Source organism: Ailuropoda melanoleuca, unplaced genomic scaffold (assembly GCF_002007445.2).
Source record: "Ailuropoda melanoleuca isolate Jingjing unplaced genomic scaffold, ASM200744v2 unplaced-scaffold1412, whole genome shotgun sequence".
In the NCBI taxonomy this organism is placed as follows: domain Eukaryota; kingdom Metazoa; phylum Chordata; class Mammalia; order Carnivora; family Ursidae; genus Ailuropoda; species Ailuropoda melanoleuca.
Genome location: NW_023182860.1, coordinates 10,814 through 31,250, shown reverse-complemented (window position 1 = coordinate 31,250; position 20,437 = coordinate 10,814). Strand labels below are relative to the sequence as shown.

The 20,437-nt window shown below is 45.8% G+C and overlaps 1 gene segment (V, D, J or C); it reads left to right on the top strand.

The window, feature by feature from the left end:
* Positions 1–294: 294 nt before the first annotated feature.
* LOC117797799 lies at positions 295–19,946 on the top strand. The segment is given in 3 exon segments: positions 295–436; positions 549–905; positions 19,756–19,946. Coding segments are annotated over 3 exon segments (606 nt in total).
* Positions 19,947–20,437: the final 491 nt, after the last annotated feature.

Genomic DNA, 20,437 nt, shown 5'->3' with positions numbered 1-20,437 from the left:
ATGTGAGGATGCAACTGCTGTCTCTGATGGGCTCTGGTCACCTTGTCACACAATGGTGTGTTTGGTATTTGCCACCAGGGGGTGCTTTGGGCCATTTCTGAGGAATCAGTGGTGATCAGAGCGGGGACCTGCCACTTGTGCCCTCTGCTCAGGGCTCACAGATGTGACCTCCACACTCCCTGCTCCCACACAGCCCATCCCCTGTCCATCCGCCTGACATCCTCAGGCAAAGGGATGTAACCCAGAGCCAGGGAGGCGTCAGAGAGCTCGGGTCTCATTTGCATGGATAGGCCCTCCCTCTCTCAGAGGATAAAGAGGGGAAAGGAGAGATGAGGGGAGGCTCTGCTCAGCTGTGGGACACAGAAGTCAGGACCAGGGATGACGAGCACCATGGCCTGGTCCCCTCTCCTCCTCATTCTCCTCGTTCACTGCACAGGTGACTGGATGCAGGAACAAGTAAAGAGACCCTGGGAGGACATTTAGGTCCCACGTCCTCCTCCTTTCTGCAGACTACAGCATCACCCTCTCTATATTTCTCCCCCTTGCAGGGTCCTGGGCCCAGTCTGTGCTGACTCAGCCGCTCTCCGTGTCTGCAGCCCTGGGCCAGAAGGTCACCATCTCCTGCACTGGAAGCAGCTCCAACATCGGTGATAATTATGTGAGCTGGTTCCAACAGCTCCCAGGAACAGCCCCCAGAACCGTCATCTATAGTAGTAACAACCGAACGTCGGGGATCCCAGATCGATTCTCTGGCTCCAAGTCTGGCAGCTCATCCACCCTGACCATCACTGGGCTCCAGGCTGAGGACGAGGTGGATTATTACTGTGCAGCCTGGGACTGGAGTCTCAATGCTCACAGTGCTCCAGGCATGAGGGGAACTGAGACAAAAACCCACTTGCTCATCTGTAGAGGGGGACACACTCTAGCTGTTCTTGTTCAGCTTAGCCTATGATTCTCCTTATTCCTTTGATGATGCTCTGGGCTCAGATGCATCAGGGCCACCACCAGGGAGTGAGGCTTTCCTGTCACTTCTATCCTCAGAGTTGCTCAGATCAGCCCATTCCTCAATAGGCTCCATATGAACAGAAATTTCTTATTTCATCAGCTGGGTATTTTTCTCCTAGGCTGGACCATATTAATTTTTTTCCTTCTGATTTTTGAATAAATCAAACTTTTTATTTTGTCTCTGAACATATCATGGGACCTCAGCACTCCCCATGTGGTGTTTGAAGAATAACTCAGTCCCGTAGCATCGGAAATTATTATCTACTTGGTTATAAATGGTTCTGCAGCCTAGTTTTGTCTTATATCCTAATTCTTTGACAAATGGATACTCACTTAGAAATGTAAAAGTATTTAAAAAATCCCCAAATTTTTTCCCTGGAAAAAACCTGCATGTGAATTTTTATATCATTTCATTGCTCATCACTAAAAACTGAAAGCGAGCAGAATTCTGTCCACAGAGATTAACCCCAGGCTTATATCTAATCACCCAAATATGGAACCGAACTGAGATGCCAGCAAACAGGCAGCACATTTATAAAAAGGGACAGAATACATAGTATGGTTAAAGATACATCACATATGGGAAGCAGTGAACACTCTGGAGAGAGTGCAAACATCTGTAATTTCTAGGAGAATAAAAGAGACAACAGAGTTGATCATGTGAACAAAGGAAAACATCTCTGAGCAGCAGAATAATTCGATACGAAACAGTGATGGCACTGAAATGACACGATGACACTGTCAGAGTTCACTGAACACTGTACAGCCACACGACAGAACCCAAGAGTGTGCAGGCACAACTCATTTGGGAGGTTTGGGGCCCTGGATGGCATGCGGACTATGACAACTCCACGTACCTGCAGCACAGACCTGTGATCCCCACTCAGCGCAGGGCTTGGGGGACACTGCTGAGCTGAATGAAGGTGAAAATGAGCAGAGCCCATCCGTGTAAAGTCATAATAGACTTCGTGCGAGCTCTGTGCTCTAGTAGGTAAGCTTGTGTCCTGTGGGGAACAGGCGTATTATGTTGATGGGGCTGTGATGTGTACAAATTGAATAGATAAGTAAAAGGACGGATGGGGGTGGATCCCGATTTCTCACTTTGGGAAAGGGAATTCAGACATGACCAAGGGAGAAGGCCTGAGGGAAGCCTGTAGCTGGTCATTGATTAGAGCTGGAGCTGGCAGTTGGAATCATGTTTCGTTTGATGGAGTCTGATAACTGCATGTGGAAACAGTCATCACTAGGTGCACGTTCCTGGGTTAGCCAACTCATCTATATGCCCTTTGTCAGTTCGCTGAGTGGGATTGGAAGCAGTGACACCTCATAGCCATGAGATACATTGCCCCACATTTTGCTTTTTAATACCATTCTCCTGGGAAGAGATGCAGGCTTCTATGGGGAAACATTTCATTCCCAGGGTCACCTGGATGGCTCAGTAGCTTAAGTGTTTGCCTTCCGTTGAGGTCATGATCTTTCCTCCTTCTCCACACCTGAGGCCAGTCACAGACAGAGGGACAATCACACAGAACAAACACATTTGCATGAAGAGTCTGGATCAGGGAGAACCTCAGGGAAGAGAAGAGTAGAAATCAGGGGAAGAGGGGTTTCAAGGCTCAAAGTGAGGCCTCAGCAGCTGAGTTCAGGAGGTATCTACCCCTGCCCTGGACATCTCTCCCCATCGAGCCCTTCATCAATCAGTGGCCTAGGGAGGTCCTTTGGGGCAAATGACAGGATGTGAGGGACACATTTTTGCCCCCTTTTCTCCTGGAATCCAGCACAAGTGTTCAAGCATCCCATTCTTTCTACCACATTCTCTCCCTAATTCCAGGGACCAAGTCAGACTATGCTGGTCTCACCATTTACAGATTTTGGGTATTGTGTAAAAAATAAAAATATAACTATGTGTGCATGCATATACACGAAGGAACATATATAATATTTATAATTTTATATGTTAAAAAACTTACATATTTATATAATATGTATATATAACATATAATGTGTAGTATATAATCAGTAATAAAATATTTTCACTCAAACAAAAAGCAAAGCAGAAAGCATCATGAGAGAATGTTAAAACATATGCAAGACAATTTCCAAGAACATTTAAATAGACAGAATGTGACCCAAACAAATTTCTAATNATACACATGAAGGAACATATATAATATTTATAATTTTATATGTTAAAAAACTTACATATTTATATAATATGTATATATAACATATAATGTGTAGTATATAATCAGTAATAAAATATTTTCACTCAAACAAAAAGCAAAGCAGAAGGCATCATGAGAGAATGTTAAAACATATGCAAGACAATTTCCAAGAACATTTAAATAGACAGAATGTGACCCAAACTAATTTCTAATTCTAGAAAAACCTTGGCACCCAACCAACATGAACAGTAGTAGATACGAAAATTCTAGGACCGTTCCATGTGTTAATATAGACAGGCGTCGTTGAGCGTATTAGCTTGAAGAATCCAACATCGATTGGTACAATTCACCTTGACCTCCATGGAAGAATGGGCTGAAAGCAGGTCCTTTCTGTGGTATTTGGAGGTGAGCTTACAGGAATAATGGAGGGGGCTGCAGACAGCAAGAGGTAATGAGTCATGTGCCCAGTGTCCCAGTAAGAGTCTCAGGCTCTCAGTGTCGATTCTTTAAACACTTTGGGAGAGGTCGATGGGGATATTGGACACACTGACAAAAGACACAATTCTGTTCCAGCCTGTGNGCTGTTCAAGCCTGTGGTGGGCAGCATACACTGTGGTCATTCTTTGATACAAAGCTCAGATCAAACAGACCTCTTATTTGGGCTAAGCCACACCAAGGGCCACCAGGGGAACTGCTCTCTGCTCCTTCTGCATTGTCTTGGGCTCCTGGATTCTTGGATTTTTCTGTAATACCTGGTTTGCTGATACTTCTATTCACTCCTGGATAGGGGGAAAGGGGGGGTTGTTTAATGGGTACACAGTTCCCGTTTGGAATTATGAGAAGGTTCTGGAAATGGAGAGTGCTGGTGGTACACAGCATCATGGGTGTGCATAGTGCCACTGAACTGTACAGTTAAAGTTATTAAAGTTTTGAATTTTACATTTATGCATATTTCACCATAATTAGAAAATTACTAGTACAAAGTCCAAACTNATTCACCATAATTAGAAAAATACTAGTACAAAGTCCAAACTATATGTAAAAGTTATTCTCACAAAAACTCCACAGCTGAATACAACCACTGAGCTTCTTTTGCTTCTTTTTAATTAAGACATGCTAGACTAATCTGTCCTCTACTCCCCCTAAGATCCATCCCTTGCCTGTCCCTGTCCGTGACCCACACCTTCTCATGCTTAGCTTCTCTGTCACTTGTGCTGCTAATACCAGGAGGCCTGCTGCTGTTACCTAGGTCAGGCTTTATGAGGTCAATGGAATGTTGTGGTTGATCTCCATGGGATCCAACCACACAGCTCTAAGAAGCCATGGTGAGTGGGCTCAGTCTTGGCAGGAATGGGGTTGAAAAAGCTTGCAGATGTGCCACCTGGACCAGCCCAGCTCTTCAGTGAAGTGGAAGTGAATCTTGAATGGGTAGTGGAGGAGAAGGCCTATTTGCATTGTCTGTATCCTTCAGATTGACATCAGCAAAAGGGCCTGTCATTCACACCACTGAGTGATGCCTTGCAAGTTTCCTACAGTGAAAGTGATGAAATAGCATCCAGGAGAAGCTGTTCTTAAGACTCACGTTATGAAGCTTGGGGACCTGAGCAGTGCAAGGGCTGTGCTGTCATCATACAGTGCTGTCCTCTTAGTGGCTGTGTCATTCACCAACGTGCCTCAGCTGAGCATCTTTAGGGTCTTGTGCTTGGGTAAAGGATCGCTCAAGGTCACTAACTCTCCCAAAGGCAGCCTGCATGCAGTGACTGACTGCTGCTGGCTTCCATGATTTAGTGCTCAGATTTCCCCCTCAGGACTCTAAAAGGTCATCGCAGCTCCAGACTCAACACAGAAGGGGCTGAGCTTGGTGCAAATATATTCTTCACCCCTGAGCAGATGGTGACCTTGAAGGTATCTATGGAAAATCTCTATTTCAGTGTCTGTTGCTGGGAAAATGATGGGGACAAGGAACGTCTGACACTTCCAGGAATGTAGGCTGGAGATGGCTCCTCCATGAACCATGAAGATCTGGTTAGGTTGTTACAAGAGAACTTAGGGGTAGGGAGAGGGATGTTCACCATTCTTGTAGCTGTGGGGACTAAACGTTCGGTTTGGATACATCTCAGCTTGTTTCAGGAAAATCACAACATACAGCATGTAATAAAGGATTGCAACAAAGAGGAAATGTGAGACAAGGGCTTCTTTATGCCTATTCGTTTGTACTACAAATTGAACGTGATTTAAGGAAATACTTATTTTTTTAACTAAAAAATAAATCTTCTCATAAAACTGTCTCTCCTCTCAGATGACATGATACTCTATATGGAAAACCCAAAAGAATCCACCGCCAAACTACTAGAAGTTATAGAGCAACTCAGTAATGTGGCAGGATACATAATCAATGCTCAGAAAATAGTTGCATTTCTATACATGAACAATGAGACTGAAGAAAAAGAAATTAGGGAATCCATTCCATATACAAGAGTACCAAAAATCATACGTTATCTCGGAATTAACTTAACCAGAGATGTAAAGGATCTATATTCTAGAAACTATGAATCACTCTTGAAGACATTGAAGAAGACACAAAAAGATGGAAAAACATTCCATGCTCATGGATCAGAAGAATTAACATAGTTAAAATGTCTATGCTACCCAGAGCAATCTACACTTTCAATGCCATCCTGATCAAAATACCAATGACATTTATCAAAGAACCAGAACAAAGAGCCTTTAAAATGTGTGGAACCAGAAAAGGCCCTGAATCGCCAAGGAATTGTTGAAAGGAAGAACAAAGCTGGGGGCATCCCGTTCTCGGATTTCAAGCTATACTACAAAGCTGTGATCACAAAGACAGCATGGTACTGGCACAAAAACAGACACATAGACCAATGGAACAGAATAGAGAATCCAGAAATGGACCCTCAGCTCTTTGGGCAACTAATCTTTTCTAAAGCAGGAAAAAACAAGTGGACAAAAGACAGTCTCTTCAATAAATGGCTCTGGGAAAATTGGACGGCTACATGAAAAGGAATAAAACTTGACCACTCTCTCACACCATACACAAAGATAAACTCCAAATGGATAAAAGATCTTGATGTGAGACAGGAATCCATCAATATCATAGAGGAGAACATAGGCAGCATTCTCTATGACATTGGCCAAATCAACTTTTTTCATGACACATCTCCAAAGGCAAGAGAAACAAAAGATAAAATGAACTTGTGGGACTTCATCAAGATAAAAAGCTTTTGCACAGCCAAGAAAACAGTCAAAAAAACTAAGAGGCAGCCCACAGAATAGGAGAAGATATTTTGAAATGACACTACAGATAAAAGACTGGTATCCAAGATTTATAAAGAACTTCTCAATCTCAATAACCAAGAAACAAATAAACAAATCATAAAGTGGGCAGAAGTTATGAACAGACACTTCCAATGAAGACATACAATTGGCTAACAGACACATGAAAAAATGTTCAAAATCATTAGCCATCAGGGAAATTCAAATCAAAACCACACTGAGATACCACCTTATGACAGTTAGAATGGCAAAAATGGACATGGCAGGAAATGGCAAATGTTGGAGAGGATATGGAGAAAGTGAATCCCTCTTACTGTCCTCCTTGGACCATGGCAAAGGGATCCTCAGCTCTGGAGCTGGGGTTGCTCTGCTCTGGGCTCCAGCGCCTTCATCTCAGTCAGGGGGGAATGGGACTGGAGTGGAGGGGCACTGTGAGCCCATCCCTGGGGTCCACGATGTCAGGGCAGCTGGGAAAGAAGCCCCCGCCTGAAGCTGGGCACAGTATCTGAGTTTGTATCCGGGACCTCAGTGCCCAGGCAGGCCCTCCTCGCCCCCTCCCCATGACAGATACCAAGTAGAGGAAATTGAGGTGCAAGCAGGGACAGAATGCAGTGCTACTTCCCCAGAGGCTGAGGGGATGAGACAGAGCCTGCGGCCTCACCTCCCCGTGCTGGAGGTGCTGGGCATGTGCAGGTGGGGCTAGAAATTTGGGGTCCTCTCCGTCCCCCCTTCTTCCTGATGTGCACTGTCCCAGTCCCTTCGGCCTGACCTCGGATGCTCCATACTCATGTATCCTCGTGACCCCTGCTGAGCTCCCCCTGGGGTGCGAGGTCTGCAAACATCACCGCCAAACACATCTTCACTGTGCTCAGCCTTCCCTGGAACATTTACATGGGAAAGACACAGAGGGGCTGGACTCACCTAACCTGACACCCAGCTCACCGCTCAGTGTCCTGAGCAGCAGGTAGGACGTCAGTAACACACACGCGGCAGGAATGATGAAGGGACTGAACACGGGAGCTGGTCTGGACTGAGGGCCTCTGCTTCCAGGACCTGCCTCACCCATTCTGGACACGGGAATGGTGCCCAGGGTTGTGTCCCACGATCCTGTCCCTCCTACATGTCCACACACGCACTAGGGACTGCTCACCACATCTGGACACTAGCTGCAGACCGTGGTCACTGCTTGCTCCTACTCAAAGTCAGGGTCCACGATTTCTGTGCTTGGAATTCAGTGTTTCTACTTGTTTCTCTGATCTTCAACACTTTTAATCAACAGAGAAGCATCTCATTATCTAATGCTCCACAGCAGTAAACAGAGCACCGTCTGATGGGTCAGTCAAAGCAGAATCCCCCAGTTTGCAGTATCCTCTTCGTCCTTCACTCCCTGAGCTCCTTCTGCTCCACAGTTCGGAGTGTCTCCTGTGAGCACAGCCACCTGCATCACTGCCTCCTGTATTCCTGCCTCAGTTGTTTCTCCACAACCACATAAGTTCTTCAGTCTTGTCCTGTTGTTTCCACCCTTCTGTTCCCCTGTGCACACTGTCACCAGGTGGTTTCCCCCACTGTGTGAAATTTCCATGTCCCTTCTTGGTTTGAGCTTCTCCACACCCTGTTTTGATTTTTTCTTCTATGAGACCATGTGGAGAACACAGTCAGTCCTCTCCAGAGACATATTGTGAGGCCCTCCTGTGAGAGATTTCTACATGTCCCAAGGGTGGGATAATCTCATTATTTTATATGATTCATGGTTTATACAGATTCTAGGACTCACAGGAGTGTTTATTTCAAGATGACCATTTCCTCCATGTTGTAAGCCTCTCAAATCACAGACATGTATCCATGTGCTATAAATCAGATCCAAAATGTTGTTCACACAGTCATTCAGGTCATTGCTGAATGCCGGTGACACAGGTGTGAACATTAAACTTGGGACCCTGAGGACACTGCAGGTGGGCATGTTACCAGCAGGGGACACTGTGCATCACCCTGGGACCTGCAGGGGGACCCTCACAGCTGGGGGAGCCCCCTGGGCTCAGGGCTGGATAGAGAATGAGCTTCCCCCTGTTCTCCCTGATGAGACCCAGCAGCCTGGTCCCTCAGGGCCTGGCAGAGACTCCTGGGCAGGGTCCTGTGTGTGTCCCCCCAACCTGCTTCCTCCACCTCCTCCAGGGCTCCACCCACAGCAGGAAAAGCCCTCAGCTTCTTCTGTGCTCAGGTCTTGAATCAGTGATCACATAGTCTCTGAAAGAGTTTGGAAGGGGGTGCAAATTTGTATAAACAAATTACTTTCCCTGGGGAATGTATGAGGAAAAGATGAGGCTGCGACAACCCAACCCAACTGTGGAGACTAGGGGCTGTGTCAGCATAGCCCAGGCCTGGGCCTTTCTCCTCCATTTCTTCCTCCCTTTGTGCTCAGGTAGGGACAAGTCAGACTTTGGGTGAGCTGCCAGACATTATCAGCCCGAGACCAAGAAACACCCAACTTGATTGCCCTATCACCCATGAATGTCTGTGTTTGTGTTTCCCTGTCCCAGCCTGTGCTGACCCAGTCACCTTCCCTCTCTGCATCTCAAGGAACAACAGGCAGACTCAACTGCACCCTGAGCCGTGGCATCCGTGTTGGTGGCTACTACATATACTGGTTCCAGCAGATGCCAGAGAGCCCTCCCCAGTATCATTGGTAGTGCTACTCAGACTCAAGAATGGAGATTGGCTCCGGGGTTTCCAGCTGCAACACAGGGTCCAAAGATGCCTCAGCCAATGCAGGGCTTCTGCTCATCTCTGGGCTGCAGGCAGAGGACGAGGCTGACTGTTACTGTGTTATTGCACAGCAGTTCTTCTCACAGGGACACAAGCAGATGCAGATGTGAGACGAACCCTCCACCTGCACAGAATCTTGTTCTATGACAATTTAAAACTTGTGAAAAATGTATATTCACAGACTGTATTTGTGTTTACCACTTGGTTTATGATGGGTCTACTCTCAATTATCCATTCAGTGACGCTATGGCTTCAAGAAAAACAGGACAAACATACCAGCAAATATTTCAATGTCATGATGACACCAGTGTTTCCTGGTTATTTCACTGGCATAAAACCAGATTCTGTGCAGCTGTCCTTTCCTTTTTTCTCTTGAAATAAGGAAAACTAGCCTTTTTTTTGCCTTTATCCTCCACAGAGCCCAGGGACCGTCCCAGCAGGTGGACAGTCTTTCACTGCATGGACTCTGCCCTTCCAGGTGTCAGAGCAGAGACACTCTCTGCCCTCCCAGGCTCCTGTGCTCAGGATGGGCCAAGGCTTCCTCTGCCCCATGGATGAGGCTCCAGGGTGTGAGATGCTTTGTGAGGACACGAGCCTGGGAGGAGTTGACTTGGAATACTTGCTGTGAATCTGAGCTCTCAGCTGTGAATTCATGGAGAAGGAAAACTTGGGGCATGAGGCCAGGAACCCTCTTATGAGCCAGGCGAGTATGGGGGATGCTGGATTGTTGCTGGAAAAGGGAGAGCATGTTCCAGAGAATTTGGGTTGTCAGGGCCCATGGATAAGGCTCTGCTACAGCTGACAGCACTCAGGGCCCATGGGTACTCCCAGAAATGGGTTTTCCTGAGCCCACAGTCACAGTCTATGTCCTCCTCACCCCCCATATCTTATTAGAGCTTCTGTGAGGTCGGGCTGTAAACTTCCAAAGCATGAATTCCCCATATGTGCACGTGTCACTGTCCCTGTGAAGCTCTCAATGACTCCAGATTTGAGGCCACCATCACTTGCACAGGACAGAAGAAGCACTGTGGGTTCCCATGATATTGGTACCAAGGCTCAGAATGAGCCCCTACACTTGTATTTGGGGCCGCATAAAGGACCGTCCTCCTTTCCAGCCTCATTCCCCAGATCCAACTGTGTCATCAGGAACTCTTTTACTATCTCTTGGCTTCACTCTGAATAGAGGCTGATTATCATTGTTACAGTGCTGAATACCACCAAAGGTCACACAGAGCTCCCGGTCCGTGGGCAAATGTAATAACATTCTCTCTAGCCCTGTTCCAGTCTTATTCATCACTCCCATGTTCCTGTCTGGGATCAAACACAGCTCAGATTATGACTCCAACTGTTTCATGTCCTTCTGAGATCAGAAGACTTCATGCTCTAGATTTTGTGGATTTTTGTGAGCTCAATAAAAAAATATATGCTTTTATACGTATTGGTCTCCCAATGCAGTAGAATTACTTTGTTTCCAGAAACAAAATGGCCCCCGTAATTGCTGGATGACAATGAGAAGAAGTGCTGTGGGTCAGGGTGTGTGGCCCAGGAGAACCAGTTGGCCCTCTGCCCAACCTCCTCCATGCACCCTGGTGCCATCCTGGGCTTTACTGAGAATTTCTTGAGATCTGAAACCTTAGAAATACTCAGTTTCTCTCTTTCTCCTGAGATTTGGGAAATGACAACACAAATACATTTATGTGAGAATAGTTGGAATCCATTGTTTTTTGCACAAGACTTTTGAAATATTGAACATGTGGGTAACAGGCTAAATCTCCTGAGAGTCATATAGCATACATGGAGGATGGAGTGTTTGGATTTGTTTCCTGTCCAGAAAGGAGCGGGACAAGGGACAAAGAGGGGTGGGATAGTCAACAAGATGAGTCATACCCGTGACCCTGTATTGGATATAGGTGCAAGCTGTTCTTTGCACTATTGTCTATAGTTTAACTTGGATATATAGAAATATATATAAATAAATACATATAAATAATATAGATAAATAAATATATAAAATACATATTTACATATGTATTTATATTTATATTTGTTTATTCTCTCTTGTATTAGTATATTGATATTTATATACGTTCTCTTTTGCAATCTGTGGTGATGTGAGTATATCAAGTAATGAAGAGTCACTGGCTGCCACTGAGAGTCGCCAGACTATGTGTTTTCTCCATGATTACAAGTTGACACCCATCTACTCAAAGACTATGAAATTCAGGGTTTTGAAGTCACAGGAAAGGAGGGAAGTTGGGGGTTAGAAAGGAAGGGGTGGGGCTGCATGGTGGGTGGAGCCAGAGCCTGAGGCCACTTTGGGGAGGGAGGAGTTTGGGTTTTTGCCAAGAGCCATGGGGAGGTTGCTAAAGGGGGGCCAGCCTGAGCTCAATGCGGAAGTTCCCTGTAATCTTCAGAGCAGAGTGTCTGAGGGAAGCTGCTGAGCCTCATCTCAGGGAGTTACTAAAAGCCCCTGAACCTAGATGTTTGGACATTTGCACAGTGAAAGCCAAGCTGTATTCTTGGTGCACTGAGGAAGGGAATGTTTATGGAAGCACCTGCTCAGACATTGAACAAATCTGGGAAACATAGACACCTCACACATAACTTCTACTAAACTAAGACAGCGCGTAAAAAACTCTACGTAGGGATTTTTTTAAAGATATATTATGACCCCTCAGACAAACTCCTGCCAGTACATATATGTCACAGATAAGTAGAACCTAGATAAGTGGGAATATGAACTCAATTCCTACAATTTATATACATATATGTAATTATATACATATATGGATATGTAAACGTGAAGCCGACCAAAGCTCTTATTTGTATTTATTTTTTTACGCATCATTAAGTCAAATGTAATCTCCACCAACTCTCTCAATGCAAAGTTTTGAAGTGAATACTGCATTGACCTCTTTGGAATATGACACTGAGCGAGTGTATTCCTACAAAATTCCCTGTGTGTGACTTTCCTAGAAACAGCCCATAGGGTTTCTTCAAAGCAGCTCAGGTGTCCCCTACCCCCATCCTGGTCTGTGACACCTGATCTGATGGACACCGGGGTCATTCAGCTTTATCTAGAAAGTCCTCTAACTAAATGTATATGCACATATTTACACACCCACGGACTGCGGCCACTCCTGGAGTGAGAACTTACAGAAGCAAGCACAAGCATCAGAATCACAGTACAGGTATCTACAATTTTGGAAAGTCTTCTTGATGCTACTTAGCTTTTATGAAACAATTATATTGCTACCTGCTTTTACAGTTAAAAGAAATCTGAAGAGATTTTCAGTTTTATTTAAGAAAATAAAAAAGCCAAAAAGCATTCAACATTCGTTTTCCAGGGAGTCTCTACAGAGACAGTGCACAGCACAGAAAGCATGTGGGGCGCCATCCAGCGCCTTCACTGAGAACTACACACAGCCGCTCAGCAAGTCCACCAGAGCCGTGAAGAGTGTATGTTATCATACGTGCTTTCTCTCCATTTATTTCGTACTTCTGACAGCAAAATGTGTCCTTCTGTATTCGTGAAGCCTAGGAAGGTTTACTATTCAACTCTGGAAACATGCACAAAATTGTGCATATAAATTAATGTTTGCTTCTTTGCCTTATGCCATTGTGGCTTACTAAAGACTCTTAGGGATGATGTACCTTCAGAGAGCAGGGGAAAGTACTAAGAATTGAACGACGGGTGTGTGTCTAGCCAGGGATGTGGTGAGCTGCAGAAATCAGCTGGGCTCCCAGGGCCTTGGGACATAGTGACTGCTGCGCCCTGTGACCAGCAGGGGGCATGGTGAGACTGCCCTGTGGTCACTACATGGCTACTCACGGAGGAATATCCAGTCAAGGGAAATGACCTGGGGACTGGGCACTGTGCTCCCTGATGGGGACTCAGCAGCTGTGTCCTCTCTGGCCTGACAGAGTCCCCTGAGCAGGGAGCTGTGTGGTCCCAGTGCATGCTTCCTTCCTGGGCTCTCCCCAGGGGGTGAAACCAACTCCATCCTCCTCAGTGTGTGTTGTGAGCTGAGCTCCAGCACCAGGGCTCAGGGAGGGGCTGGGCAGTCACTGGGTGGAGGCCATTTGCATGGACAGCCCCTCTTGGGGCAGAGGGTGGAGGGGAAAAGGAGGCCTGGGTCAGCCCAGCCCATGTGGGGTCAAGTGTCTGTCACCATGGCCTTGACTCCTGTCCTCATGCTTCTCTCCCAGTGCACAGGTAAGGACAGGCCTCAGGGAACCTGGGCTGCCCTCAGAAACACTCTTCCTGAAGTCAGAACCTTCAGAAATTTCTCCCTGTTCTTTGCTCCATTAACCACATTGTTCCAGTTTGCAGGTTCCCTGTCCCAGCCTCTGGTGACCCAGCCCTGCTTGAGGAGAATGTTTGCTTTTGTTAAAGCTCTGAGTTTTCCCACTGAGTTACTGTCTCTGAAGTGGTTAGACTGTGTCCTGGCCAGGTAGGGACACCTAGGTTTTGCATTCCCATTGTTCTGTTAAAATCCTTCACTACTGAGGTTGTTGCCTTTCTTTGTTCTTTCCCATCTGGGAAACTCCACAAGACCTGTGCTGGGCAAGTGGAACCTTCAGGGCAGAGATCATGAAAAATATCTGGGGGCCTAAAATTACTGCTGTAGGGTGAGGAAAGCAGTCTCTTTATCTTTTTGTTGTTGTTGTTGACCCCTAACTTTCTGCTTGCAGGGGGCTCAGGTATTTAATTGAAAAATATTACACTGATAGGATAATTTGGTAAAGTCATGAGCAATATATAAAATAAGGTTTTGTCAATTATTTCAAAAATAATTTAATAATAATGGTACTATTTCACATGCTAAAAATACTGAAAGTGATTCTTATGATATTACCAACAAAGTAAAAGTGGTGATGTTATGGGACAGAGAACTGGTTTCTGAGCTCAGGTTCTGCTGTTTGCCCCCGAATAGTCAACACTTGAGACAAGGGATGGTGGGTAAGGAATGAGTGCTTTACTCAGGAAGCCAGCAACCTGGGAAGATGGGGGACTACTGTCTCAAAGACCATCTTCCCCATTCAGGAGAAGCCCTCAAATTTCACAAGGGAAGGTGCAGGAAATGGTGGGGACTCTGAGCAGAAAAGGCAAGTGAACAGGCAGCTGGTCCTCTGTGGGCATGACCCTGAACAGACTCGCTGGCATCATTGGTAGCTATTTCAAATGTGGTCAGCCCTTCTCCTCCAGGAAAGTCTAGTCCTTCACTCCTCAAGGCCAGTGATTGCAAAGCCCAAGGAAAGTAGGTTAGTTCTGCTACAGACCAAGGGACTTAGCTCAGGAAACAAGGAGTGCATAAGCTTGAAACAAGTTCACCCTTAAAACCACTGGGAGTGATGCTACACTAAGAAGAAACATCTTCAGATGTGTACAATTTGTATATTGATGAAATTATAAAATTCCCTGAAGAATATGCAGCACATTTGAAAAAAAACAGTGAACATCTTATTTTTGTCTTGAATAAGGAAACAAACTATAAACATGTCAACAACTAGTAGGCTATCTCATGTAACTTATCTTCTAAATTCTGTTTACCAGTGTGGAGTCTGGATAAGAAGTTACTTTCTAACATCAAGGAAATTGAGAAAAGTCTGACTATGTACTGCAGACAGAGGAGCGATAACAAAGGATTACAGAAAGGGATCTGAGAGATGAAGGACCACAGAGTGTCTGAACTAGGGCCATCTTAAAGGGGGTCTCGCACATTCACAGGGGAGCAGTCGGTATGGCCATGTGCGCCTGCAGCTATAGTCATCTGGGGACTGAGGGGAGGAAGCAGCATGGCTGGTTCCATTGGGTGGGTGCTTACTATATATTTCGTTGTCTCAAATTAATTGCAATACTGAGCATCTATTCAAATGAATGAGGTAGGTCTATTACAGATTTCGAAAGATGCCCTTGCTGTTTTCTTGGTNATCTCATGTAACTTATCTTCTAAATTCTGTTTACCAGTGTGGAGTCTGGATAAGAAGTTACTTTCTAACATCAAGGAAATTGAGAAAAGTCTGACTATGTACTGCAGACAGAGGAGCGATAACAAAGGATTACAGAAAGGGATCTGAGAGATGAAGGACCACAGAGTGTCTGAACTAGGGCCATCTTAAAGGGGGTCTCGCACATTCACAGGGGAGCAGTCGGTATGGCCATGTGTCCCTGCAGCTATAGTCATCTGGGGACTGAGGGGAGGAAGCAGCATGGCTGGTTCCATTGGGTGGGTGCTTACTATATATTTCGTTGTCTCAAATTAATTGCAATACTGAGCATCTATTCAAATGAATGAGGTAGGTCTATTACAGATTTCGAAAGATGCCCTTGCTGTTTTCTTGGTAAATGTAGAACAATAACGTTATTATATCATTTAATCACTGTTGTGGAAAGATGCCCTGATTTTGATGAAGAATGTTTTCTTTAAGAATGAGGGGCAAGCCTCAAAGATACCTAAATGAAGTTGTTTACAAGAGTTATCTGTAAAGGTCGCTGCATGGAATTAGCAAGAAAAATAAATATAAACTCTGCTTAGACACCACTATAGTGTTTGGATGTAATGCTTTGTGTCATGTTATGTTTATTTTTTATGTACCATTCTTGGTGGTCAACTCAAAAAATGTTTTATTTTCCTCACAGTGTGCTCGGCATAGGGAATCCGAGGCCAAGATTGGTTCAAATGACAATACGACTGGAATTCAAGAACTAAATATTACATCTGCATATTGTGAGTTCCTGATTGACTAATATATAATTCATATTATGCTATCTGAAGACATCAATTTAAATGAGAAAATATTTTACGTAAAGAGAAAAATACTTTTGAAGGAATTTCAATGAATATGTCCAAGTAAAGGTTTCACAAATAAGGACAGCAAGAACATTGAAGAAAATAGTCTTGAAACATGTAAGTAAAAACATGAATTAAAAATGTGGGAAAAAAGTAGAAACATAGAAGATTGTTGACTTTTCTCTTAGTGGTTTTACTTTTTGCTGTGTTGGAACATAATGCAAGCACGCGTGCTACCCATTGAACATGTGCATCTTGACCATACACGTCTTGATGAGTGTGGGCATATGGGACACCTGTGATCTCATCGACACAGTCAAGGTGCGAAACTTATTCATCCCCTCCCAATATAAGTGAACGTTGAGTGTCACTTAGCGAAGCTCTCCGTGGAGCCTGTGCACGTCTGGAGGAGGCTAGAGCATTGCTGTAAGATGCTGAGCCTGCTGTAGGGATGGTGGGTGAGTAGATCCACAGACGTGAGGGACACACAGCTGATGTCATCAGGGCAACGGGCACCCCATGGCAGATTTCCTGAACCCACAGACACAGATTCTGTCCTCCTCTCCTTTCCTGACACAGTGGGGCTTGTCAGTGATCCCCACAGTCAGGGGGACTATAGGGCACCGTGAACGAGGTCTCCCCCTCCTGTGCACAGAGGAGGTCCACCGTATGAGTCTCTCCAGGAAGATGTCGCGCCATTTGTGACAGCACGGGTGAAACTGCAGGACAAGTCCCTGCGTGAAATAAGGCCTACAGGGGAATACAAATGCTGTTTTATCTCATTTATCTGTGGAGGCTGCAGGAAAGAAAAAGTTTAAAAAATGCTGCACATTTTTAGTTATGAGGATGATTTAAAATAGGGTAACATACAGAGGGAAGTAATATTTGTATGAGTACATCTTCTTAAATATAATTTGATTTTTAACTAATAATTTATAATTATTATGATATACAGAACAGAAAATGTACTCTTTCAATCACTCTTTAAGTGCAATTCAGAGGTATTGAGTAGACTCCCAGTGTGGTGAACCCATCACAACTATCCATTTCTAGAACTTGTTCATCATCCCCAGCAGTAACTGTGCACCCCTTAGGGGAATGGGTAACCTGATTTGACAGCAGAGCCAGGCCTCCAGGAGCCCACGCCAGTGCATGAAGCAGCAGACAGCAGAGGGCAGCATCCCTGGGGGCTCTTGGCTGGTGTGGCCTCACCCAGGAAGGAGCATTCACTGGACTGTGCTTCTTACCCCAGATTGACCACGTGGATGCACTGTGCCCACCGTGGCAAGGGTGACCATGTGCCCACTGCAGGGTGTCCAGTAATCCCTGCTTTGTCTCCCAAAGTGTGCCGGGAAACATCAATGAGAACATAAGGATCTCATTTGGGGCATCTGCCATATGATTCATGCATATTGCTAACTGAATCCCCTACAAAATCCATGTCAGCTCTTCTCCAGTGACCTCTCAAAAGTCCTCTTTTCAGCCTAGGTCCACCCTTCTGCTTAAGGGGAACTTGTATCTATTTCTGGACATTTATTCTGCAGAATCGACTTTTGTGTCTCAAGGCCAATATGATACTGTTTTCATTAATATAGTGTTGTAATATAATTGGAAAGCAGGGAGGATGGTGTCTCCAGTTTTGTTGTTCTTTACTGGATCTATTCAAAATTCATGGTTTTTTTTTTTTCTTTCTGATAATGATGCCTTGGTATGTTCATAGGAAATGCATTGAATGTATAGATTGCTATGGGTGTAGGGACATTTTAATGCCTTTTTCTTGTGGAGAACACTGGATTTAGGAATTACTTGGGGATTGTGTGTGAGGTATAAGGATGTGTCTAAGATGAAACCATGTCTGTGGTTAAGAATTTGAGTTGATGATGATGGTCTGAATGAAGCTGGAGATGCATATTTTAGCCATAAGTTAAAGAGGTGGATATTTGCATTTTTTTCCTTTGCTGATTTACTTTAATAAAAAAGCATTTGCTGAGCACCAGCTAATAATCAGCAAGCTCCAGATCCTTAGTGCAGCAAGGAGCAAACGAAATTGTGTAGATCATGGACACATGCTGTGTATTCACCTGGCACGCTGTGAAAGACAATGATCAATGTTTTATGTGAAGTATTCAGAGGGAACCATTAAGCATTTGTAGGAATAGGACATATAATTCTATGTTAAGTGAGAGTTGTTGGATAGACATACACATATATACATCCATAATCAGTGCAGGAATGGATTAGATAAAATCACTAGAGAAAATCATTGTGTTAAAATTTACAGCCTAAGTACAACCATGTCCGGCACATGGAAGGGCTTGAGAGAGATCTGGTGACTGATTAAAATACATCTCAGACAGAGCACAGAGGATGTAGGGCACCAGGAATTTCTGGATCATGAGACGGAGTGATGTCCTTGAAACTACCACCCTCTGCATGTCCCCAAATGTACAGATCCATCTGGCTGAGTCCTGGGTTTGGTGCAGGAGACCCATTCACTCCTGGTGTCTCCCCTCAGGGCTGGGGCTTCCTGGCTGCATCCTGGGAAGGCTGTATTGTTAACCGTCTCCTGCGGGTGCTCCAGAGAGGAGACACAGAAGAACCACATTTCACTTCTTTTTACTTCTGGTCTCCCCTTGAAGAATTCCCTGCACATTGTGTTTAATGAACTCTGTCGCATCAGGGGCAGAGCAGTGGGTTATGGGGAATGGTCAGCTGCATTGCGGAGTGTCCTGACATGAGAGGGAGATGGGCTGTCCCCTCCAGCCTCCCCCATAGAGTCTGTGAAGGAGCAGCATGCCCTCTGCACTTCTGCTCACTGGGTGCAGGATACATCCTTCCTGAGGGGTCACTCAGCTGTGGCCCCAACAACACAACTAGGTAAGTGGTGGGAGGAGCACAGGGTGATTCATGCTGAGGAGGCCATGCCTCTGAAGTAATGACTGTGGTGTGGTTGCACCTGCAGCACAGGCTGGGACCCCTGGGGATGACAAACCCCTGTCCTGTGTGGGGATGGGTGGTGAGCCAGGCAGGTTGAAGTCCAGAGTGTCTCTCTCTGAGCTCAGCTCCAATATATCCCTCCCAGCCAGCAGTGAGTCTCTACTCTGAGACAGCAGGGGGCGCTGTGGGCCGGTCCCTGTGGGTCTGTTGGGGGGAGTGGTCTCAGCTGGGCACCCAGGCCTGGAGCCCCACCTTGTGCCCTCTGCTCTGTGTTCACTGGGGCCCAGGGGAGGATCCCCACCCCCCCACACACCCACTTACCCCAGATTCAGGGCCAGAGAACCAGGGGAGGGAGTGATTTGCATAAAGGCTTCCTCTCTGCTCTCCCAGGAGGGGAGAGGGTAAGAGAGGCTTTGTGCAGGCCTCTCACCTGTGGGCTCAAAATCAGAGCCTGGGGCATCTCCACCATTTCCTGGACCCCTGTCCTGCTCACCATCCTCACTCTCTGCTCAGGTGACTGGCTCTGGGAAGGAGGGGACTGATCAGGGTGGCCCCGTGCTATTTCTTGCCTCTTTTTGTGAACTCCTTGTGGACAATCACCAGAGACTAACCCGTGAGTGTCTGCGCTGCTCTTGCGCTGGGTCCTGGGCCCAGTCTGCATGGAAACAGGAATCAGAAGGTCACCCCCCTGCCCTGGAAACAGGAAGGATGCTGGAGCACGTTACTTGGGCTGGTACCCGTAGATGTGTCATGATGCCCCTACACGCTGATGCTCAGAAGCACTATGCCCTCAGGGACCCCAGCTCGGGTCTCTGGCTCTGACGCTGGGAACGTGGCCTCTCTGACCTTCTTGAGCCTGCAGCCTGAGGACAAGGCTGAGTGGTACCATTCAACCTGGGATGACAGCATCAACAATGACATCGTGCTACAGGCCCAAGGGGACCTGAGACACAACCTGCCCCTGTTCCCTGGGCCACTCCCATGAATGCCTGTGACAAACACACAGGGAGACCCTGGAGACTGTGGAGGGTCTGAAGGTCTGACTGTGTGAGCACAGAACAACATTACAGGATCAGTGACAGTAGCTTCCTCTCCTGCTGCTTTTTTCTAGAACCAAAAGAAATGTATTAAGATAATTTGCATGTCATGCACTGATTTCAGGTGTACAATTCAGTGGTCTGTAGGGTATTTACTGAGTTGAGGAACCACCATCAAGATCAAATTTACATTTCCATCACCAGCAGAGAAACCCCAGAACCACCCACAGTCAGGCCAGTGTCCCCCCCAGCACTGAGCCCTCTATGGCCCCCAGTTCCCTCAAGGCATCTCCACTGTCCTCTGATCAGTGATATTTGACAGGATACAGTCACATTTTGCAGTAAATTCTCTGAGGATGGTGAACACTAATTGATTATTTGTGTACATTTTCCATAAAGAGGTGTCCCCTTACAGAGTGAGAAACCGGAGTAATCATGT